Here is a 19,543-nt window from a genome sequence, read left to right on the forward strand (position 1 = left end):
TCAACAAATTTTCACGCTCTCTCTAAAGCTATTTTTCACGGGACTAGTTTGCTTCTATCAAAAATCTTGCAAGCCATGCCAGTGAAGCCACGACCTGCGCGATCGGTCCGGAATCAGTTAGAACACCCCAATGATTCGTTCCTTACAATGATTAATGCTCTTATTCTCTTACATAAAATGTTTTCTTTGAAATATTAAATGTGAAACTTAGACGAGTACTGTAAGCTCATCTTTAATTCTGTCCGACTCCGTCCGTTGTTTTGAAAATTTTTGATCACTGGGGCGATGTTTTGATTTGTTTGTTGATAAACACAAGCGCGCCCTCTCATTGGTTGAAAAGTGTCGCGTGACCAGTTGGCCCTGTCCTTAAATTTAGGGATATTCCGGACTGATCAGTAAAAACACTGTGGTGGTCTTCGGTCCCTTACTGTATATCGCCGGACCGGGGTGGCAGGGACTAAGCTTGGGTCTTCGGGTGTAGTGGGTGACTCCAACTGCCCACAGGTTACTTCAAGGCTATTCACATCGGGTACTGCAACCTCCGGAACAACACTTCCCACTTTGCTATGGCCTGCCCTTTGAGCTGTTAGACTGGTGCAAAGAGGCTCTGTAGTACGAGAAATTAATTGTTCATGATGTCTCCGAACTACCATTCCATCTTCTAGTTCGAATCGAGCAGACAGAGGTCGGGTTTCCTGGATGATAGTTACTTCGACCCCATGGAGTAGTTTCGGACACTCACGGCGTCACCAAGCTTCACTCCGTGAGTTCGGCTATGCTGATCATGCTGTTTCTTTTGTCTAGACTGAGCCAAATGCACCGTTGTCGCTACATCCGGTCGCAGCAGATCGAGGTGAGACCTAAGACTTCGTCCCCACCGTTTCTTCATCCCTTGCTTAAAAGTCTGTACCGCTCGCTACACCAGACCATTTGTAATTGGGTGGTAAGGTGCAGAGGTAATGTGCTTGATGCCATTAATTGCAAAAATGACTTAAATTCACTGCACACAAAATTGGAGCCACTATTGGACACTACAATCTCTGGTAAACCATATGAAGCGAAAGTTGACCTCATCTTGTCTATGGTCACATCGGAGGTGGCAGAGTTCACACAGTGGATATCCATCCACTTGGAATGGACGTCAATGATCAACAAGAACATCTTTCTCATAAAAGGACCGACATAATCTACGTGCACTCGCGACCAAGGGCAGCCCGGCCATTCCCAAGGGTGTAATGGCAAACAGGGAGGGGTCCTTTGGTGACTCTGACAAGTAGCACAACTTTTCACCTTCTTTTCTAAATTTGTGTCCATTTTTGGCCACCAAACATAGCTCCTGGCTAAACTCTTCATTTTGACTATTCGCGGGTGAGTATCTTGAAATATGTTCAAGATCTCTTTTCTCCCTTGAGGGGTTTACTATGACCAGAGCTCCCCGCAAGAGGCAGCCAGCATGTACACTCAATTCTTCTCTTCTAATAAAATAGGGCTTCAGGGCTTCTTCTTGTACCTCTGAAGGCCATCCTTGAAGAACAAGCTGTAGAACTTGGGAAAGCACTGGATCGTGGGCTGTCCACAATTTTATCTTAGTAGCATCTACTGGGCTGGTCTTGATAGTTTCTAGGAGGTGTACCACGTCCCCTGGGACGAGTGTGGACCCCGGGACATGCAAAACGGGTAGACAGCTGAGTTCATCCGCGTTACCATTCTCATTTCCTGGGCGATACAGCATTTCATACTCATAAGCTAGCAAAGTCAATGCCTACCTCTGCATCCTGCTTGAGGCCATTAAAGGCGTGGCTTTTTCGGGGTGTACCAGCCCGAAAAGTGGTTTATGATCTGTGTAAATCTTAAAATTGCGACCATAAAGAAATTGGTGGAACTTTTTCACAGCAAAAACTACATCTAGTGCTTCTTTATCTAAGTGACCGTAGTCCCTTTCTGCCTTAAAGAGTGAACGCGAGGGGTATGCCACAGGTCTCTCTGATCCTTCTTTTAACTCCCCACAGGCATCACAGGATACCACTAGCTCTTTCTCGGGATCATAATGTACTAGTACGTCTAATGATTGAAGCTGGGTTTTGGCTTTATCAAATGCTTCTTGCTGTTCCACCTCCCACTTCTAAACAACATCTTTCCTTAGCGAACTATGTAGTGGTTCCAGAGTAGACGACAGGTTAGGTATGAACTTCCCATAGAAGTTAAGCACACCAAGGAACGACTTCGGCTCAGTGGGGTTTTTCGGTGCTGGGGCCTCTTGAATGGCCTTCACTTTTGTTTCGACAGGATGAAACCCCTCTGTATCAACTCGGTGTCCCAGGCACTCCAAAACTGGCTTCATGAATTGACACTTTACTGCCTTAAGTCGTAGACCAGCTTCCGAGAGACATCTCAAAACCTTCTCGATGTTGTCTAAATGCTCTTCAGTACTGGGGCCTATAATAAGGATGTTATCTAACAGAACTCCCGTTGAAGGGATTCCTTGAAGAAAACCCTCCATGGTTCTATGAAAAATACCAGGTGCTGAGGCTACCCCGTAAGGAAGACGGTTATACCTATACAGGCCATTCTGCGTGTTAATCGTTAAAAATTCCTTAGAGTTCTCATCCACAAGCATCTGTTCATAGGTATGGCTTAAATCTAACTCAGTAAATGTTTGACTTCCAACTAATTTCTAACTAAATTCGCTTCCCTTATTAACTTTGACGTCTACTTTGTTGACAGAAGCATCCCCTCCCTGACCGTCTGCCTTCTGTATCTCTGAAGCATTCTTATCTGCTGCTACAATGGCGAGAGCTAGATCAAGTGCCCGCTTCAATCGTCTTAATTTGGGTTCAGCTAATAATCGGCGCTATATTCTGATATCACGAACACCACACACTAGTCGATCACGAAGCATCTCATTTAACGTAATTCCGAATTCACAGTGTTCTGACAGGTGCCTTAATTCAGCGAAAAACATTGAAGTGGTCTCACCTGGTTGTTGGGAGCGGGTGTTAAACTTGAATCGCTGAACAATAGCCGAAGGTTTAGACATGAATGGTCTTGGAGCAGTTTTGCTAAATCCTCATCGCTTTTATCCTTTGGATCTTGTGGGGCAACCAAATTTCGCACAAGTTTATAGGTTTTCGCTCCCACACAAACCAGAAAAAATGAATTTCCTCTTGCCAGGATCTGTGATTTCATTCGCTTCGAAGAAATGTTTTACACGCTCGATGTAATGGCGCCAATCTTCAGTTTCGTTGTACTCGTCCAACTTCCCAAACGTAGGCATGATTCATGTGGACTTCCCTTCCTTTGTCTACCTTGCAGTGGGCATCCGAACACGTTCCTCGTTGCCAAAAATGTAGTGTATCGAGCGAATAAAGGCTTAAATACTTTCAAAGAACACAAAGAGTCAACGAGCACATGGTCCGGACGAACAGAACAACACGACAGGGGTCACGTGACCCCTAACAAGTTCCCAGGACCCGCACAATTATATTGTAGGCGTAGAGGGCATCGGAAGTAAGCCAAGTGTGAGTGTATGACTGGTAATGAGTAGTATATGCACAACATGTTTAACAGATGATGACATCATGGAATCATCACGTAATACATGACAAGTCACAGCTTTAAATACGGTGCAAGTTTTAGACTTCATTACCCAGGTTTAGAAGCAAACTGAATATAAGGCAAGCCAAAATAATGTGTTGGATAAAATCAAGGAATTTGATCTGTGCATAAAACGATGCTTGTAAAGGAAGCAGAACAATCTGCAAGTTATAAAATTCAGAGAGAATGTTTATACTGTTGATAATTGAACCAGCATCTGCCATTTAGGTCATTTTAAACTCATGTTTTTCCCTCAAAATTTTCACAAGCCCGGATGACATTGACAGTTATAATAAACGTCATAAGATAAAGCTGAATTAATTAATATGAAATAAGTAAGTAAAGTACAATTGTTATAGAAAATGGCTGTCAAAACTTGGTTGCCATGGTAACCTCACGACGACTAGAAAATATTCTTAGTTAAATTTTAGGAAACTTCGCTCAATTTGGCGATCATAGTTTTGGGAGACCTCATGGTAAATTCTGTTGCCATCTGGGTGTACTTGTATTTCACCAGGTTCACCAAAGAGCCAGAGCCTGACAAATTTGCAAGAAGGAAATCCCGGCCAACTGACCTTAGCGCCATGTCAAGAAAATGATGATCAAACCTTAAATCAAGCAGCAGAAGAGCAAAGATTTTCAAGTGAAAGAACAGGTAACGAAATTTGTTTTTAACACATTTGTTCTGTTTAAGCATAGTTTAATACAGCATGTTCATGTTTTGCAACGAAAGGTTCGATGCAATAAATATGATAGCACTGTTCAACAAATATTTCTCAACACCTTCAACTGACGAGTGTGTTTTAAAACTCTCTTTGGATGACTTTACGAATCACAGAAGTGTCCTTTCATTCGACCCAGTCAGTATATCTTGTGTTGCTGTTATCTCTTGCTAATTTGAACACTATGAAATCTGCTGGCCCAGATGGATTATGGCCAAAATTGTCCAGCCCCTGTTATTGCTGGACCTCAAAAGTCCTCGTCCGGTCTGAAAAGGGTTAACATGGTTAATTCTGGTGAAAGAATGAAACATGGTAAATTTTTAAGCTCGGTGAAACAAATGTGAAAATGAAATGATCAGGATGTCACGAGCGTGGGTGGGACAATAAAAAAATCTGAGTCCCTGACAGAAATCGAACCTATGACCTCCCAAACATCGCGCGGGCGGTCTATCCACTTGAGCGAGGAAGAACTCATGGAGAGCGAGACCATACACTTATTTCAATAAAGGTTGCTTCTCCGTAGCTCAAGTGAATAGAGCGCCCGCCCGGTGTTTGGGACGTTATAGGTTCGAATCCTGTCGGGGAATCAGATTTTTTCCTTGTCCCACGTTCGTGACATGATGATCATTTCATTTTCACATGTTTAATTCTGTTGCCATCTGGGTGTACTTGTATTTCACCAGTTTTACCCGAGAGCCAGAGCGTGACAAATTTGCAAGAACAAGATCCCGGCCAACTGACCTTAGAACCATGTCAAGAAAATGATGATCAAACCTTAAATCAGGCAGCAGAAGAGGAAAGATCTTCAAGTGAAAGAACAGGTAATGAAATTTGTTTTTAAAACATTTGTTCTTCTTGGGAGACCTCAAAAGTTCTCGTCCGGTCTGAAAAGGGTTAACATGGTAAATTCTGTTGCCATCTGGGGATACTTGAATGTATTTCACCAGGTTCAACAGAAAGCCAGAGCCTGACAAATTTGCAAGAAGGAGATCCCGGCCAACTGACCTTAGCGCCATGTCAAGAAAATGATGATCAAACCTTAAATCAGGCAGCAGAAGAGGAAAGATTTTCAAGTGAAAGAACAGGTAACGAAATTTGTTTTTAAAACATTTGTTCTTCTTGCGAGACCTCAAAAGTTCTCGTCCGGTCTGAAAAGGGTTAACATGGTAAATTCTGTTGCCATCTGGGGATACTTGAATGTATTTCACCAGGTTCACCAGAAAGCCAGAACCTGACAAATTTGCAAGAACAAGATCCTGGCCAACTGACCTTAGCGCCATGTCAAGAAAATGATGATCGAACCTTAAATCAGGCAGCAGAAGAGGAAAGATTTTCAAGTGAAAGAACAGGTAACGAAATTTGTTTTTAAAACATTTGTTCTTCTTGCGAGACCTCAAAAGTTCTCGTCCGGTCTGAAAAGGGTTAACATGGTAAATTCTGTTGCCATCTGGGGATACTTGAATGTATTTCACCAGGTTCAACAGAAAGCCAGAGCCTGACAAATTTGCAAGAAGGAGATCCCGGCCAACTGACCTTAGCGCCATGTCAAGAAAATGATGATCAAACCTTAAATCAGGCAGCAGAAGAGGAAAGATTTTCAAGTGAAAGAACAGGTAACGAAATTTGTTTTTAAAACATTTGTTCTTCTTGCGAGACCTCAAAAGTTCTCGTCCGGTCTGAAAAGGGTTAACATGGTAAATTCTGTTGCCATCTGGGGATACTTGAATGTATTTCACCAGGTTTACGAGAGAGCTACCCTGGGTACCAGAGGTTTTTTTCTCGCGTGCGTGGGGGAGCTTCGTTTTGTCGGCCAAAGGCCGAAGACACGGGCGGTGAAGCCGGGAGAAAAAACCTCTGGCGCAGAGCGCCTTGATTTACCATGCTAGATGGACCTTAATCTTGTCTTTAATCTGTCAATCAAACCGGCGGTCGCGAGACTGTTGAGGAACGACGCGCTCTATCCAAGAGTCACATTCACTTTAGGAAAACAAGGTGGAGATTAAAAATCATTACTAATCTTTTCATAGTGCAGTTCTCCATAATTAATGTAGCTTCAGTTTCAGCTGCCATCCATTCTTCGAAATTTGGATCTTAAATTCACCAAGGAGAATTTAACATCCTGCAAAATCTACTAACGAGCTAGACCCTGCGTGACAAAACAATGCAGGAAACCTTCACATACAAGGACAAAAGTAAATCACTTTTTGTTATTCAGATACAGGAGGCAATTTGGAGAAAATTATTAACAACCAAAAAGTTTACTTAGCCTAAAGGAAGAAGTTTACGTTTTAAAAGAGAACAAAGAAAAACAATTAATGTTTTTGACTCGCGTCAGAGGGCGAATCATTCCGACCAGAAATAAACCGCAGAAAATCAATGCCTGTCTCGACCTATAAAACAAGCGACAAAAATAATGCACATTAGCTCAGTCATAATCTACCCGCAGGAGAAAAACTCGTTGGAACAAGCATCATTAGCAAGCGCAAGCGTTTCCAATCAAGTTATTGGCGAAAGTTAGAGAGGAAACAAAAAAAGGTTGAAGGGGGAGGAGGAGGGGAGTAGAGGAAACGCTTGCCCGCAAACCCAATGATTCTGGAAAACGCCCCTTGATATTTCACGGTTCGGTTAATTTGTAAATTGACAGCTCGTCAAAATAGAAGTATAACGAACAGATTACCCCTGGATTATCAGATTTGTAAAATTACTTCGTTCTCTAATAGAACACGTTGCAGGCGATTGCAAGAACTGTAATAAAAAAAAGTTTCGATAAAAGAAAGTCAAAACTATGAGCGATTGCTGCGGAATTTCTTGTTTTTTTTTGTGTGGCTTTATCTCGTCTGAAACCTTGTCGGCACGTCAAAAATGATTTGTCCGGAACAATTCACTCCGTCGGGTATAAGTTTTGCAGAGCGGTTGCTCTTCAGCCTGTGTCGAAACGTTCTCTACAATAGATGCCGCTAAATTTCCAATAAACAAAAAGAATCTTTCCATTTCAAAAAGTTGATAAGTCACTTGTCCACGGTGGTTTTAGCTAGTGTCGAGTACCGATGTTCTGATTTATGTTGATGTTATCTCCAACAAACAGTCCATTTTTTCCAGTCAGATCCGCACGCCGTCATTCTCAATAAATTGGCGTTTCCTAGTCTCCACTGCTCGATCTCCAATTATACTTTGAAGACTCTGATCTCATAAACCTTCGCACAAACACAATTCAAATAAATATCAGTCCAAAGCATTTGTAATCTGCGACCACAAACCAGATGAGACCAGATCTGTGACGCACGAAAACAAAGCATACCTGGTTTGATTGATGTTTCGAATGCTACGTAATCAACACTACCCGCACCGCGCCAATCAGAAGCTGCGTTCGTGGGCGAACGCAGTTTTTCAAAATCGTGGGGTTTGCGGGCAAGCGGTTCCTTCTTTCCCCTCCCCCTCCCCCGTCATTCATTTTTTTTTTTGCTCTTTTCCCAGCTTTCTACTGTTTCTAGACGAACCTCGCGAGGAAACGCTTGCTACGCAGGCTAGTGTTTTGGCTGCCGACCACATATGCCAGGTAGTATAACTGGAACGGCAGTGATTTTCTATCTGGCCTGTCGGCAAGACCGCCAGTATCATTATGTCTCTCCTTTCATGCAGTGTCCTTTGAATATAATTTAAAATGCCCTCTCTTAGTTCCGCACTTATTTCCTCCATACCATCGAATGTTCCAGTGACGTCGGCTATTGCCTTATCTAAATCGTCGGTACATAAGAAAAGGAAAGATCTTCAAGTGAAAGAACAGGTAACGAAATTTGTTGCTAAAACATTTGTTTTAAGCATAGTTTAATAGCTTCATGTTTTGCAACGAAAGGTCCAATGCAATAAATATGATAGCACTGTTCAACAAATATTTCTTAACACCTTCAATTGACGAGTGTGTTCTAGAACTCTCTTTGGATGACTTTATTAATTACCCTAGAGTCTTAGCCATCAAGAATAGCACGCGCAAGATCGACTTTTCATTCGAGCCACTCAGTATACCTCGTGTTGCTGAATGTCTTGCTAATTTGAACACGATGAAATCTGATGGCCCAGATGGATTATCGCCAAAATTGCTTAAGCTTTCAGCCCCTGTTATTTCCGGGCCTCTTACAAAGCTATTTAATCACTGTATCACCTCATGTGTGTGGCCTAGTCAATGGAAACTTTCTAATGTGACACCTGTCTACAAGAAAGAGGATGAAACATTCAAGTCCAATTATCTCCCCAATAGTGTCTTATCAATCATTCCCTAAGGTTTCCGAACAGCTGAAAATGTGTCATTTCACATCTCTATTCTCGAAAAATATGTCTGGTTTTCTTCGCGGACATTCATGTGGTACTGCCTTACTCAAACTAACGGAAGACTGGCGCCAAGCCCTGGACTTGAAAAAGGATGTAGGGGTGATTGCAGTTGATTTATCAAAAGCATCTGACTCAAAATGCCATAGTCAATTACTTGCCAAGTCACGAGTATATGGCTGTCAGGACTCTGTCATTAGGCCAAGAGATAAAGAGCTAGCTCATTCTCTCTTGATTAGGCTCATTCATGCATTAGTATTTCACCGGCCTTTTCCAAAGAGTGAAATACAATGGGGGTTCTTCTGAGTGGCTTCCTTTTCGGTGTGGAGTTCCTCAAGGCAGCCTGTTAGGCCCCAACGGTTCTCCCTTAACCATCTTCAAGTCAATGCAGCCAAGAGGCTAGGCTCAAGCAATGACTCTAGGCAGTTCACATACCGCTTATCAGTTGAGAAGCAGATCTGATTCACTGGCATTGAGCCTGCTCTTAAAATTCTTGGCGTCAGTTTGGACAAGGACCTGTCTTATATGCCTCTTGTGGACATTATGCTAAAAAAGCATAATATGCTAAAATTACGGCTTTGCACAAAATAAAGCGATTAATTAGTTCCTCCAAATGTGATGATCACCTTATACAAAGCCTATGTGCTACCGAACTTTGAATACTGTTCTCCCCTGCTCCTGGGGATTTGGCGAACACTTTGATCAACAAACTCTAACGCGCCAATCAGTCATTTAAGATGCCTGTCTATCTATCGCCTCATGCAATGACCTCACTCGAGCAAAGACTACAAAAGACTCTAGACCAAAGATAAAGACCAAGACTGTTTCAAATCATTAACAGTTACACTTGTCTGTCGCTACTGATTTTATAATTTAGGTGCTGACAGAATCAGAGATGCGGTTTTTGATGTCTTTGTTTTGATCTCAGAGAAACACACTTTGATCGGCGCACAAAATTGTTCGATCGTGACGAATCACTGCGACCTTAAGAAAAACAGAACCAAGTACCACAGGTTTACGACTCCACTGTAAGCAGCCCGTGAATAAAAAAGAAACGTAGACTCCGCTGCTTTCCAAAAATATGCTTGAACACATTAAAAACAGTTCAAAAACATGGCAGTCACAGGATGTTACTCGTACTTATGCCTTTCTAAGTCCGTTGGAACAAGCTGGACCAGTAAACGGTCGTGTTTATCGTTACCGTGAATCAAGATAAAATACAAAAAGGAATATAGCCGAATTCTTTAACGTTTCTTTCGCCAGAAGATTAGTTTGGTCACGAAACTCATGGCCATGCTGTTGTAATCGTTTAATCGTAAAATCAGCCGCCACCAACTCGATAACCGTTTCATTATATGTTCACATACTTTGAGCACACAAAAAAAAAATTCAAGAGCCAGCACCCTTTAAAACAACTCAGCAAAAACGTTTTGTGAACTATAAGGAAAATTCCAGCTAAGATTCAATCAATCACTGTGGAATAGCCACAATTCTGCGAGCGGAAAGGCCGCTGATAAGAGGACACTGTAAATCCATGTAGAAAAAAAATCCAAGAGCAAAAAATTTCCAAAATAAAGCAAAAAACGTCTTCTGTAATCACCATAGAACGATTCTTAATACAAAACTTCGCTAACTATCAAACGATGGCTGAGATTTAAATAGATAAAAACAGCCTTCCAAAATCTCTGACAGAACTTGAAAACTTTGGGCCACCTTTCTCAACTTCGTTGTCATTGGCTCGCGCATGCCCCACCGGTGACACAGCTCCATAAAGAGGTGTCTCCCTAAAGAACACAAACTAGCCACATTAAAGTGTTTTTGCTTCAGTGCGCTTGCGGGCAAAAGAGCACAAGGAGATAAATTACTTTTGCGTAGAGAAGCTCCACGTTCGTACTAATTCCGCGCTGATGTTGCCGTCTTTCTTCTCTAAAGGGCAAAAATAGCTACTAAAACGATTAAAACTTGCACTAGCTACAACTACGATGCGAATAGCAGTTCAAGAACACTTATTGATACCCAACTACATTCTAAAGCGGCAATGATATTTTTAGCCATTTCCTTCTTTGTCTCAGTTTTTTTCGTTTTGTTTCCAATAGTACCAAGTGAAATCATAGCTCGAGGACCTGAGGCGAAACGTGCTTACGAAAATGCTTTGAAGAATGGAAAGGTAAAGGTGTATCATGGTCGAATCATGCTCATCGGCCAAGATGGAGCGGGAAAGACGAGTTTAAAAAAACATCTGCTTGGCCTGCCATTTGACCCAGAAGAAGAGAGTACACACGAGGTAGAAGTTGACCCATCAGTATTTGAATTTGACGTCGATCACGCAACGAATTGGAAGATCAGCAGTAAAAAGCTCGATGTCTCTCATTTTGTCAACAAGCTTGCAAAGATGGTTGCAGCAGAACTTCAGGAACAGAAAATCAACGCGAACCAGGAAGGACAAGATCTAGAGAATAGGGTTAGCAAAATGTCCTTACCATCACCCCGCAAAAACTAGTTTAGCTTATTAACGTAGTTCGCATTGGCCCCTGTTGTTCAATCTTTGGATAGCACTATCAACTGGATTGATCATTATCCAGTTAAATAAGTATTAGGTTAAGCAATTGTGTCATTCTCTGGAGAATTATCTAGTGAATAGCTTAATCCACCTTTATTTGAACTACTGGGGCCTGTTTACTAAGTGTCTACCCTAAAATAATGGAAGTAAGAAGCCTGATCTATAAAACTTCACACTTGAAGGACACTCACTCCATCAATAACTCTTCGCTAATTTTGCCAAAATTTCCGAAATTAACAATACCAATATGCTGGCAAACGCTGTCAAAAAAAACTAAAATTATCTATCATATTTGACTAATGAACAGTAATACAGTAGGGTCTAGATAGTAGTATAGGGCACACCGTTGAGGCCGTTTTTGACAGTGGAAATAGAATACGTTAACGCCGATGATGTCATCACCTTTTTTCTTTATCTCATGATTGTAATCAGTATTTTTACTACTAAACTGTCGTCGGGTGCTATTTTAGGTTGTTTATTATAACCGGTTGAAGAGTTTCAGGTTTTTAACTATTTTTTCATAGATGATTGGTTATTTCTTTTTTTCAAGGAAGGAGTACGTATTAAACCTAGAATCACTAGACGGTAACATAACTGTCCAAGTTTTAATTCATGCAAATGACATTCTGCCGGTTCCTTTCACTGCATTTACGTCTGTACTATAGGAAAGTAGCTCTTTTAACAACTAGCATGATAGTTTTGCCAAATGTTTTATTTACCCTTTTCCCCTTCCTAGTAATTCTTTCTTCATATGTTTAGAATATTTCCATACAAAAAAAGAAGCAAGACACCGAAGGAGCTGGATTTCATTCTCACATACCTAAAAATTTGGAAAACGTGATTGAAGAGCCTACGAATGGCATACCCGACGTGAATATCGAAGGAGCCTCTCCTCCAGAAGACGTAACAGAAATAATGACAACAGAACCGACAATTCCCGTACCCGATTTGAAGATTGATCCAGCCCGTCCCCCAGAAGACTTCACAGAAATACTTGTTCAGCATTTAAAGGGATTAAATCTGAAAAAAGATGCGAAAGAAACTAAACATCACACGACGCTAGACCTATGGGACTTTGCAGGGCAACGTCTTTATTATGCTTCATATCCTGTGTTTTTGACGAAAAGAGCAATTTATCTGTTGGTCTACAATTTGAACAAGCCACTTGAAGCGGAGGCACAACCCTCTTTTAAACAAGGAGGTCGCGAAGTACCTCTAAGAAACGCATATTCTGAGACAAATTTAGACAACCTCATGTCATGGCTTGCTTCAGTAAGTACTATGTGTTCAAAACAAAAGAACGCTGATACAAAGAAAGAGAGGGAGCTGGAATACCTGCGTCCTCCGGTATTCATTGTAGGAACGCATGCTGATGAACCATATAAAAGTAATATCAAGGACATTGAATCCCAGATCCAAAAAGCGATTTCAGGAAAAAGCTTTGCAAAGCAAGTGATTCGTCCTTTCTTTGCAATTTCTAACAAGTCAGGTTCAGACGAAAAGCAGCTCGTCGATCTCAAAGACAAAATAATGGAGGTGCTAAAGCAGGAGCCATACATGGGAGAGGAGTTGCCTCTTCGGTAAGTTTTGCCATAAAACATTACTCTAAAGCAGTTTCATCCTGTGTTATAATATCACAATTCCAGGCTGTGAAAGTTTTGAGTACTTTTTCTTCTTGGATGATCTTGAACGTTACAACCAGTTTGAAAAATATTGAGCCGACTTGGACGAGAAACCGCCTTTTTACATCAAATGGCTGCTAGTCTCATATCTCTGAGATACACATTTATGTCCAGAAATGCACGCAGTGGCGAAATGTTGAATCTGGCGATTTTGGCTGGCGAAAATGTAAATGAGATTACAAAAGGTATTCTTGTTAAGTAGAAACGTCGATGAAAGTGGCGAATCTGACAAATATTAGGTTTGGATGCCAAATGTGATCCCTTGAAGATAAGCGATTATGACAAAAATGGCATGAATAGTGAAAACCAGCCAGCAACGACAAAAAAGTCGAGTCTGGCAAAAAAAAAAAAAATTGCTGGAAGGTTACGAAGGGCTATTTTGACGAAAACCAAACATTATGTTAAGGAATAATGTTATTTATGTCGATACAATATGCCTTTTTGGTCTACAAGGTTGGTCTTCCGACTCCATCAATGTAGCCTCTCTTTCAAAAGCCAATCTTTTACTTCGTCCTAAGGGAGTGTTCGTAAAAAGGAGCATGCATTCCCGCATTCGCTCCCTTTTGCTTTCACCATCGGTGGTTACCTCTCTTCGGAAAAAAGTTTTCCCCTCACTCCCATCCCTCTTTGCTATGAGTCGGGAGATCTTCTATGCCTCGCAATTTCCGTTAGAATCGCCAGTTTTCAAGAGGCCCCTTTGGAAACGTGACTAGAATTTTCGTTAAACCTTTGACCAACTATTGCCAAATCACCATTTCCACCATATTCGTCATTTTCGTCAAATTCAAGGGCCCTGATCTTTGGACATGTAATGAGAATTCTCTTTAAACCAGTTACTAGGCAATTTTTCGTCAAATCACCATTTTCGCAAAATTCGTCAGACGCCAATTTTTGAAGTAGCCTGCGAGCAAGCTCTCCGGGGCGCTCTGGCGGCTGGACAGGGAAAGGAAGGAGAGCTTGCAACTACGTCTCTGGAATTTGAATCCTGCCGCCAATTCCCCTGTGGCTCCCCTTCAACTAAGCTGTCAGATTTCCGCCTATCAGCGGGAAGCGGAAACGATCGCGAATGTAAACAAACATTGAAAAACACTGCGCAAAGGGTGATGACATTATTAATGTCATATGCACCAATCAGTGCATCGACTATTTCGATGCAGACATTAAAATTCCAGAGACTTAATTGCAAGCTGTCCTTCCTTTTCGCGTCCCGCCGCTAGAGCGCCCCGGAGAGCTTGCTCGCAAGCTTCTTTTCAAGGGGACAAGTAGTAACAATTTTCGTTTAACCTTTTTTGCCAAATCTTCTCTTTTCGAGCCCCGCCCCCCTTGGAATTGTAGTTAAAATTTTCATTTGACGCCAATGTCACCATGTTCGCCATTTTTGTCAAAATCGTCACTTTAAAAAAGGCTTCTTTGAACATCTTTGAATTTTCGCCAAACCTTTACCCGTGCTCGTCCCACTACCCCTGTCTCTTGTGTAAGTTACATCGTATTTAAAAAACTTTTCAACCATGTGCACCTTTTAAAATTTATGTACGGTAATGACCTTCATGATGTGTGTTATATTGTCTCAATTTCATTCAGATTGCCGTTAAATTTTAAGCTACACCTAACCGATGGACAAGTCAAACTGACGTTATTACGACTCAAAAATAACCTTAGCGTATATATTTCTGGCGCCTACCGTTCTTACCTTTTTCTGTCATAACTTCGTTTATTCTGCAGATGGTTTAATTTTGAGAAGGTCATTAAACACTTGGTTGCAGCGAACATGCATTACATAGACCTAAATGATCTACGAACCTATGTTCGGAACTTTTGCTTCATCGAAGACGAGAAGGAGATGGACACCATGCTGGAATTTTATCATGACCTTGGCAACATTGTCAAACACCGAAACACAGTTATACTGCAACCACAATGGCTGATTGACATTTTCAGGAAACTTATAACCATCCGTCATTTCAACGATATGGTAATTAAAAAGTAAAACTTTTAGGATAAGTGATGATTTTCGTGGTATTTATTGTTATGAACGTGGTTACGGTGGGTTAGAAATACATTGAAATTATGCAACATCGCAGAAATTCGTTACCACACAGCTTATTCGCCACAGGCTTACGGGGTAAGGGGGACGGGATCCCTCAAAAAACGCTCTGTTCTTTGGGAAGCAGCCCTGAAGAAAAGACTAAAACACAAAAAGAAAGTCAAACCAAAGAGTACTGAAACGACGACAGTCGTTTTCAAATGTCAGTCTAAATGCGCATATGTCAAATCTAGATGCGTGCATGGTGTCGATACCTACATGTTATTCACTCTTTATCCCAGTACCTTCATTGATTCTGTTTCGTGGCGTCCATTGTGAGCTGGGAAACTGAGATCTCTATACATTTTTGATAAAGTGATAAGTTCAATACTGGAAACTTATCCTCGTAACACGATGTGACAGAGTAGATTGTATAGCCTCACTAAAATCCACATTGAGCACTCTTATGAAACATTGTGAACAGAACGGACGACGCCACGAGAGGAATGAACTTTCAAAGTGAGTTTCTCATTTTACCAGATCAAATAGACTCGTTATTGACCGTAGAGACTATGCAAGGTTTCACTGAAAATAACTTGAATTCTTACTATTTCATTACGCGTGAGACTTGTAAACGTTTTTGTTTTTTCATACGATGTAAGTACTTTTGTATCCCGTTTACAACACCAAAGCGTTAGTGCATTGTGTAATTTCTTCGGGCAAGGGCGCCTACGCTGCTTCCTCCAAGATGAGCTTACTTGAGGTCATTTAAAGGTACAATATTTCAAACAGCAGATAAAAAGGTGTTTTTAATTAATATTTTGAGGATGCGCACGATTGGAGAGCGTTTTAAATTTAAGAACACCACGTCTATGTTTTTTTTTGTGGTAACATATTTGTTCCATTTTCACAGAAATCCAAACATTCCCAACTGTGGGAAACAATGGAGAAAACAGGTGTTCTCTCAATGGAAATCGTCGATCATGTGTTTTCCAAATTTTGTCAGGAAAGTTTTGCCAAAGAAAACATCTTACACTTGATGGAACAGTTTGGTTTGATTGCTAAGTATGCATTTCCTATACATGATGTGAAGTACTTTGTTCCAGCGCAACTACGTTTACCATCTGGACAATGCCATTTGAAACCGGCGCTGACAGACCCATGCCCCTTATATCTTCAGTTTCCATCTGGATTTGTTCCACACGGGCTTTTTACGCAACTTGTATCGCGTTGTATCAGTTGGTGTTCCAAAATTGAATTCAAGGAAGAACCCTGCCTCTTTGATGGGGTAGCTAAGTTTACAATGCTGTCAAAGGATTTCCGCCACCAGCTAATCTGTGTTCGCATGAAAAGCTTCATCAAGTTTCTCCTACGTCCTTTTAAAACACCGCAGGGTCAAGGGCCTCCACTGACAGAAATTGAAGAAATGGCTGCTCTCGTGTGGAGATTTCTAAAACAGACAATGACTTCTTTGTTGGATGAGTGGCCCTACTTGACCAGTTTGGAATATAACTGGTGCGTCGCATGTCCCGACTGCCCTGGGGAGTACAGCATTTGTGATAGCCACGGCAAAGTGGCATGTAGGCACGATGATTGTTTGTGCCTTCTCAAAATTCTGCAAGACGGGCAAATCGACATCTGCAGAAAGAGCTTCGAGAATAAAACTAAAAATGTTCCAGGACTGGAAAAATGGTTTCCAATCAAAGGTGAGGAAAAACTTTCTGTAACCACCAGAAATTACTTTCATTTCACCAAAATCCTCGGAAATTGCTCTTTAAGATCGTCTTCACCATGTATAACTTGCCTTGGTGATATAAAACTGCTCCCCTAAAAACAAGTACATTACTACCATATACGGGCTATACAGGCATATCCCGCTGTAAAGGGTATGGTTTTCAAGCAGTTTACTTTGGGATAGGGTATACAAGTCAGAGACCTTGGGTCTAGAATAGGGTATCATTTTCCAGGAAGCTGATCAATTGGTTGAAGATTTTAGTCTAGACTAGGGAAACCGGGAATTGCCACTCAAAAATATAAAAAACCAAATCGGCAAGTTTAAATTGACGTAACTCAGCCTAAAAGCTACTCTAGGATAGGAGGGATTTGGGAAGTTTAGTCTAGTATAGGGAACCAGAATTCGTCTGCGGTCCAAAACCGGTCGGCAACCAGGAAACGTGCCCTGCTTCGCTCCCTGTTTTGGATCATCAATTTTAATGAACATTCTTTTTTTTTACGTAGCCGTTCGCCCAGGTCACCACCCTGGAACAGACTTTGTCTACAAAATGACTGCTCTTCCAAGAGGGATTGTACTGATAATTAATAACAAGATGTTTCAAGACAATACTGAACATGGCAGACAAGCACCACGTCACGGCTCAGAGGAAGATGTCCATCAAGTTAAAGAAATGTTCAGCGCTCTGGGATTTGAAGTACACATTAGTCAGAATCGTACCAAAAACGAGATGTTGAACGAGGTAGATTTTTTTGCATACGGAAAGGACCACAGTGACTACGATTGTTTTGTGCTCTGGCTCATGAGTCATGGAAGGAGTGGCGAAGTATTTGGCTCTGATGGTGTTCCGTTGCCAATCCAGACAATAAAAGACATGCTTTCCAACGCCAGCTGTGCAACACTAAGGGGAAAACCAAAGCTCCTTTTTGTCCAAGCATGCAGAGGGGATAAAGAGGACGAAGGGGTTAATGTCGTGACTAATGCATGTGGTTCGCCCTCTGTTCAAATGCCTTCTCCCTGCCCTGATTCGCCAATTGATCTATCGAAAAGTCCTTCACCAGAGAGGATGGCTGGGCAAACAGATTTCCTAACTGCGTACTCAACAGTTGAGGGATACGTGTCATATAGATATCCCAACCTAGGAAGTAATTTTGTTCGCGTACTTGTGAAAGTTTTCCGAGAACATGTTGCTCACGACCACCTCGTTAACCTCCTGACCAAAGTTATCAAAAGAGTCAGCGACATGGAATCAATAGAAAATGCCCGCAAATTTAAACAAGCACCTCAGTTTGAAACCACCCTTGTTAAAGAACTTTGGTTTTAATTATGACAATTAAAACGTGAGCGTGCTTTTTGCTTATGACTACTGGCCTTCTGGAAATCCTATTGTTCTCAAACTGCAAGAATATTGCAGAGAATTAAGCCAGAAAGATGTAAAACCAATGGATAGATAGATGTATAGGCCATGGATAGATAGATGTTTTATTTAGACACGGTAGTTTTATCAGCCAAAGCTGATATACATAAAAGCCTTGTTAAAAATATGTATATATCTATCTGGCTATTAACCTTTGATAAAATATTCTAAACTATGATTATAATAAGGAATCAAAGAAGCTGGGAAGCAAGCGGTCCAATTTAGATTTAAATAAGTTCATTGATTTGCATTCACGCAAATCCTCGGGCAATTTGTTCCAAACAAATACGCTCCTATAGCCAAAATGTTTTTTGCCATAATTAGTTTTGGGAAGAGGGAATTGAAATCGAGAAGAAGGGCCCGTAGCTAGTAATCAAAGGTGAACCTCATTTTCAAAAATGTTTGGCACAGGTATTGAGTGCCACATTATTGTACACCTTGAACATTTCTATAGCGACGAGCTTAAATCTGCGTGTGGAAAGGTTTGTCTCATCCTAGCTCTGACAGCAGGGGGCCGGAGCTAGAATCATAACTGGAAAAGGTATGATCCATCGTTTTGTTATAACGTTTACACTTTTCTAAGACGTATTAAACAATGTTAAGTATAGTTCCTTTGCAATGGCCTGTTGTTGTAAGGAACACAATTCTTGAAGTCGTCTAAGCTGATGACGGTTTGGTAAATCTGGAGCCAGCCAACCGCACATTGGGAAATTTAAATAACGCATTTTTTTATTATTACCATTTTTCTAAGAATTCATTTCCAGGAAAATTTCCCTACATTTGGCAAATTGGGCGAGTCCAAATAATTGGGAATAAGCTTAAAAGAATGCCAATCTCTTTATAAGTGAAGTATTCACTGCCGTCGCAATTGCTCAAAAACATTGCAAGTGGCCCAAGGGTACTCTATGACGAATCGATGTTGATTGATTATTTAGTAGCAGAAATGTCTAATATATATTTTAATTAAACAAATAAAACCAATTAAAACCGCCATAAATATGAACTCTATTCCTTTTCCCTGTTTTTAAAATACAATACTGACCGGTTGAAAAAGAGTGAAGTAATGCGTAGGGAACTTAACGGATTCTTAAATCATAAAACAGCTAAAGAAGTCCTGACTGTGTTCTGTTCTGTTGAAAAGCATTAAAGAAAACCACGTCTCGTGTTTCCCTCGACACGTCTTTCGTGCTCTAGCCAGTTCCTGCGTGCTTTACAACAGAACAAATCACAGTTTTAAGACTGTCTTCACTATACGGGATGACTCTTAGACCGGTACGACAACCATACCTGATATGGCTTCTGTTCACACTTTAGAACAGAGATTTCGGAGGGGATTTTTGCGGCGGAGCGAAGCTGAGCCGCACCCATCTTGAAAGTGGATTGTCACATATTGGATTATGTTTCTATGGCACCCTTCGGCGCAGTGTGAACAGGCCGGTGTTACTGCTATACCGGGGTATTTTTCACGTCCACATGAGAAGCTATCCGCA

At 41.2% G+C, this 19,543-nt stretch overlaps 1 protein-coding gene across 1 annotated transcript; it reads left to right on the forward strand.

Moving 5' to 3' along the window:
• Positions 1 to 10,808: 10,808 nt before the first annotated feature.
• On the forward strand, positions 10,809 to 18,069 carry LOC140945128 (uncharacterized). The gene is made up of 5 exons (XM_073394190.1): positions 10,809 to 11,100; positions 11,959 to 12,779; positions 14,604 to 14,853; positions 15,818 to 16,610; positions 17,143 to 18,069. Exons 1-5 carry the CDS (start codon positions 10,831 to 10,833, stop codon positions 17,958 to 17,960), a joined length of 2,952 nt encoding a protein of 983 aa, XP_073250291.1. The 5' UTR covers positions 10,809 to 10,830; the 3' UTR covers positions 17,961 to 18,069.
• The last annotated feature ends 1,474 nt before the right edge of the window (positions 18,070 to 19,543 follow it).

Source organism: Porites lutea, chromosome 8 (genome assembly GCF_958299795.1).
Source record: "Porites lutea chromosome 8, jaPorLute2.1, whole genome shotgun sequence".
In the NCBI taxonomy this organism is placed as follows: domain Eukaryota; kingdom Metazoa; phylum Cnidaria; class Anthozoa; order Scleractinia; family Poritidae; genus Porites; species Porites lutea.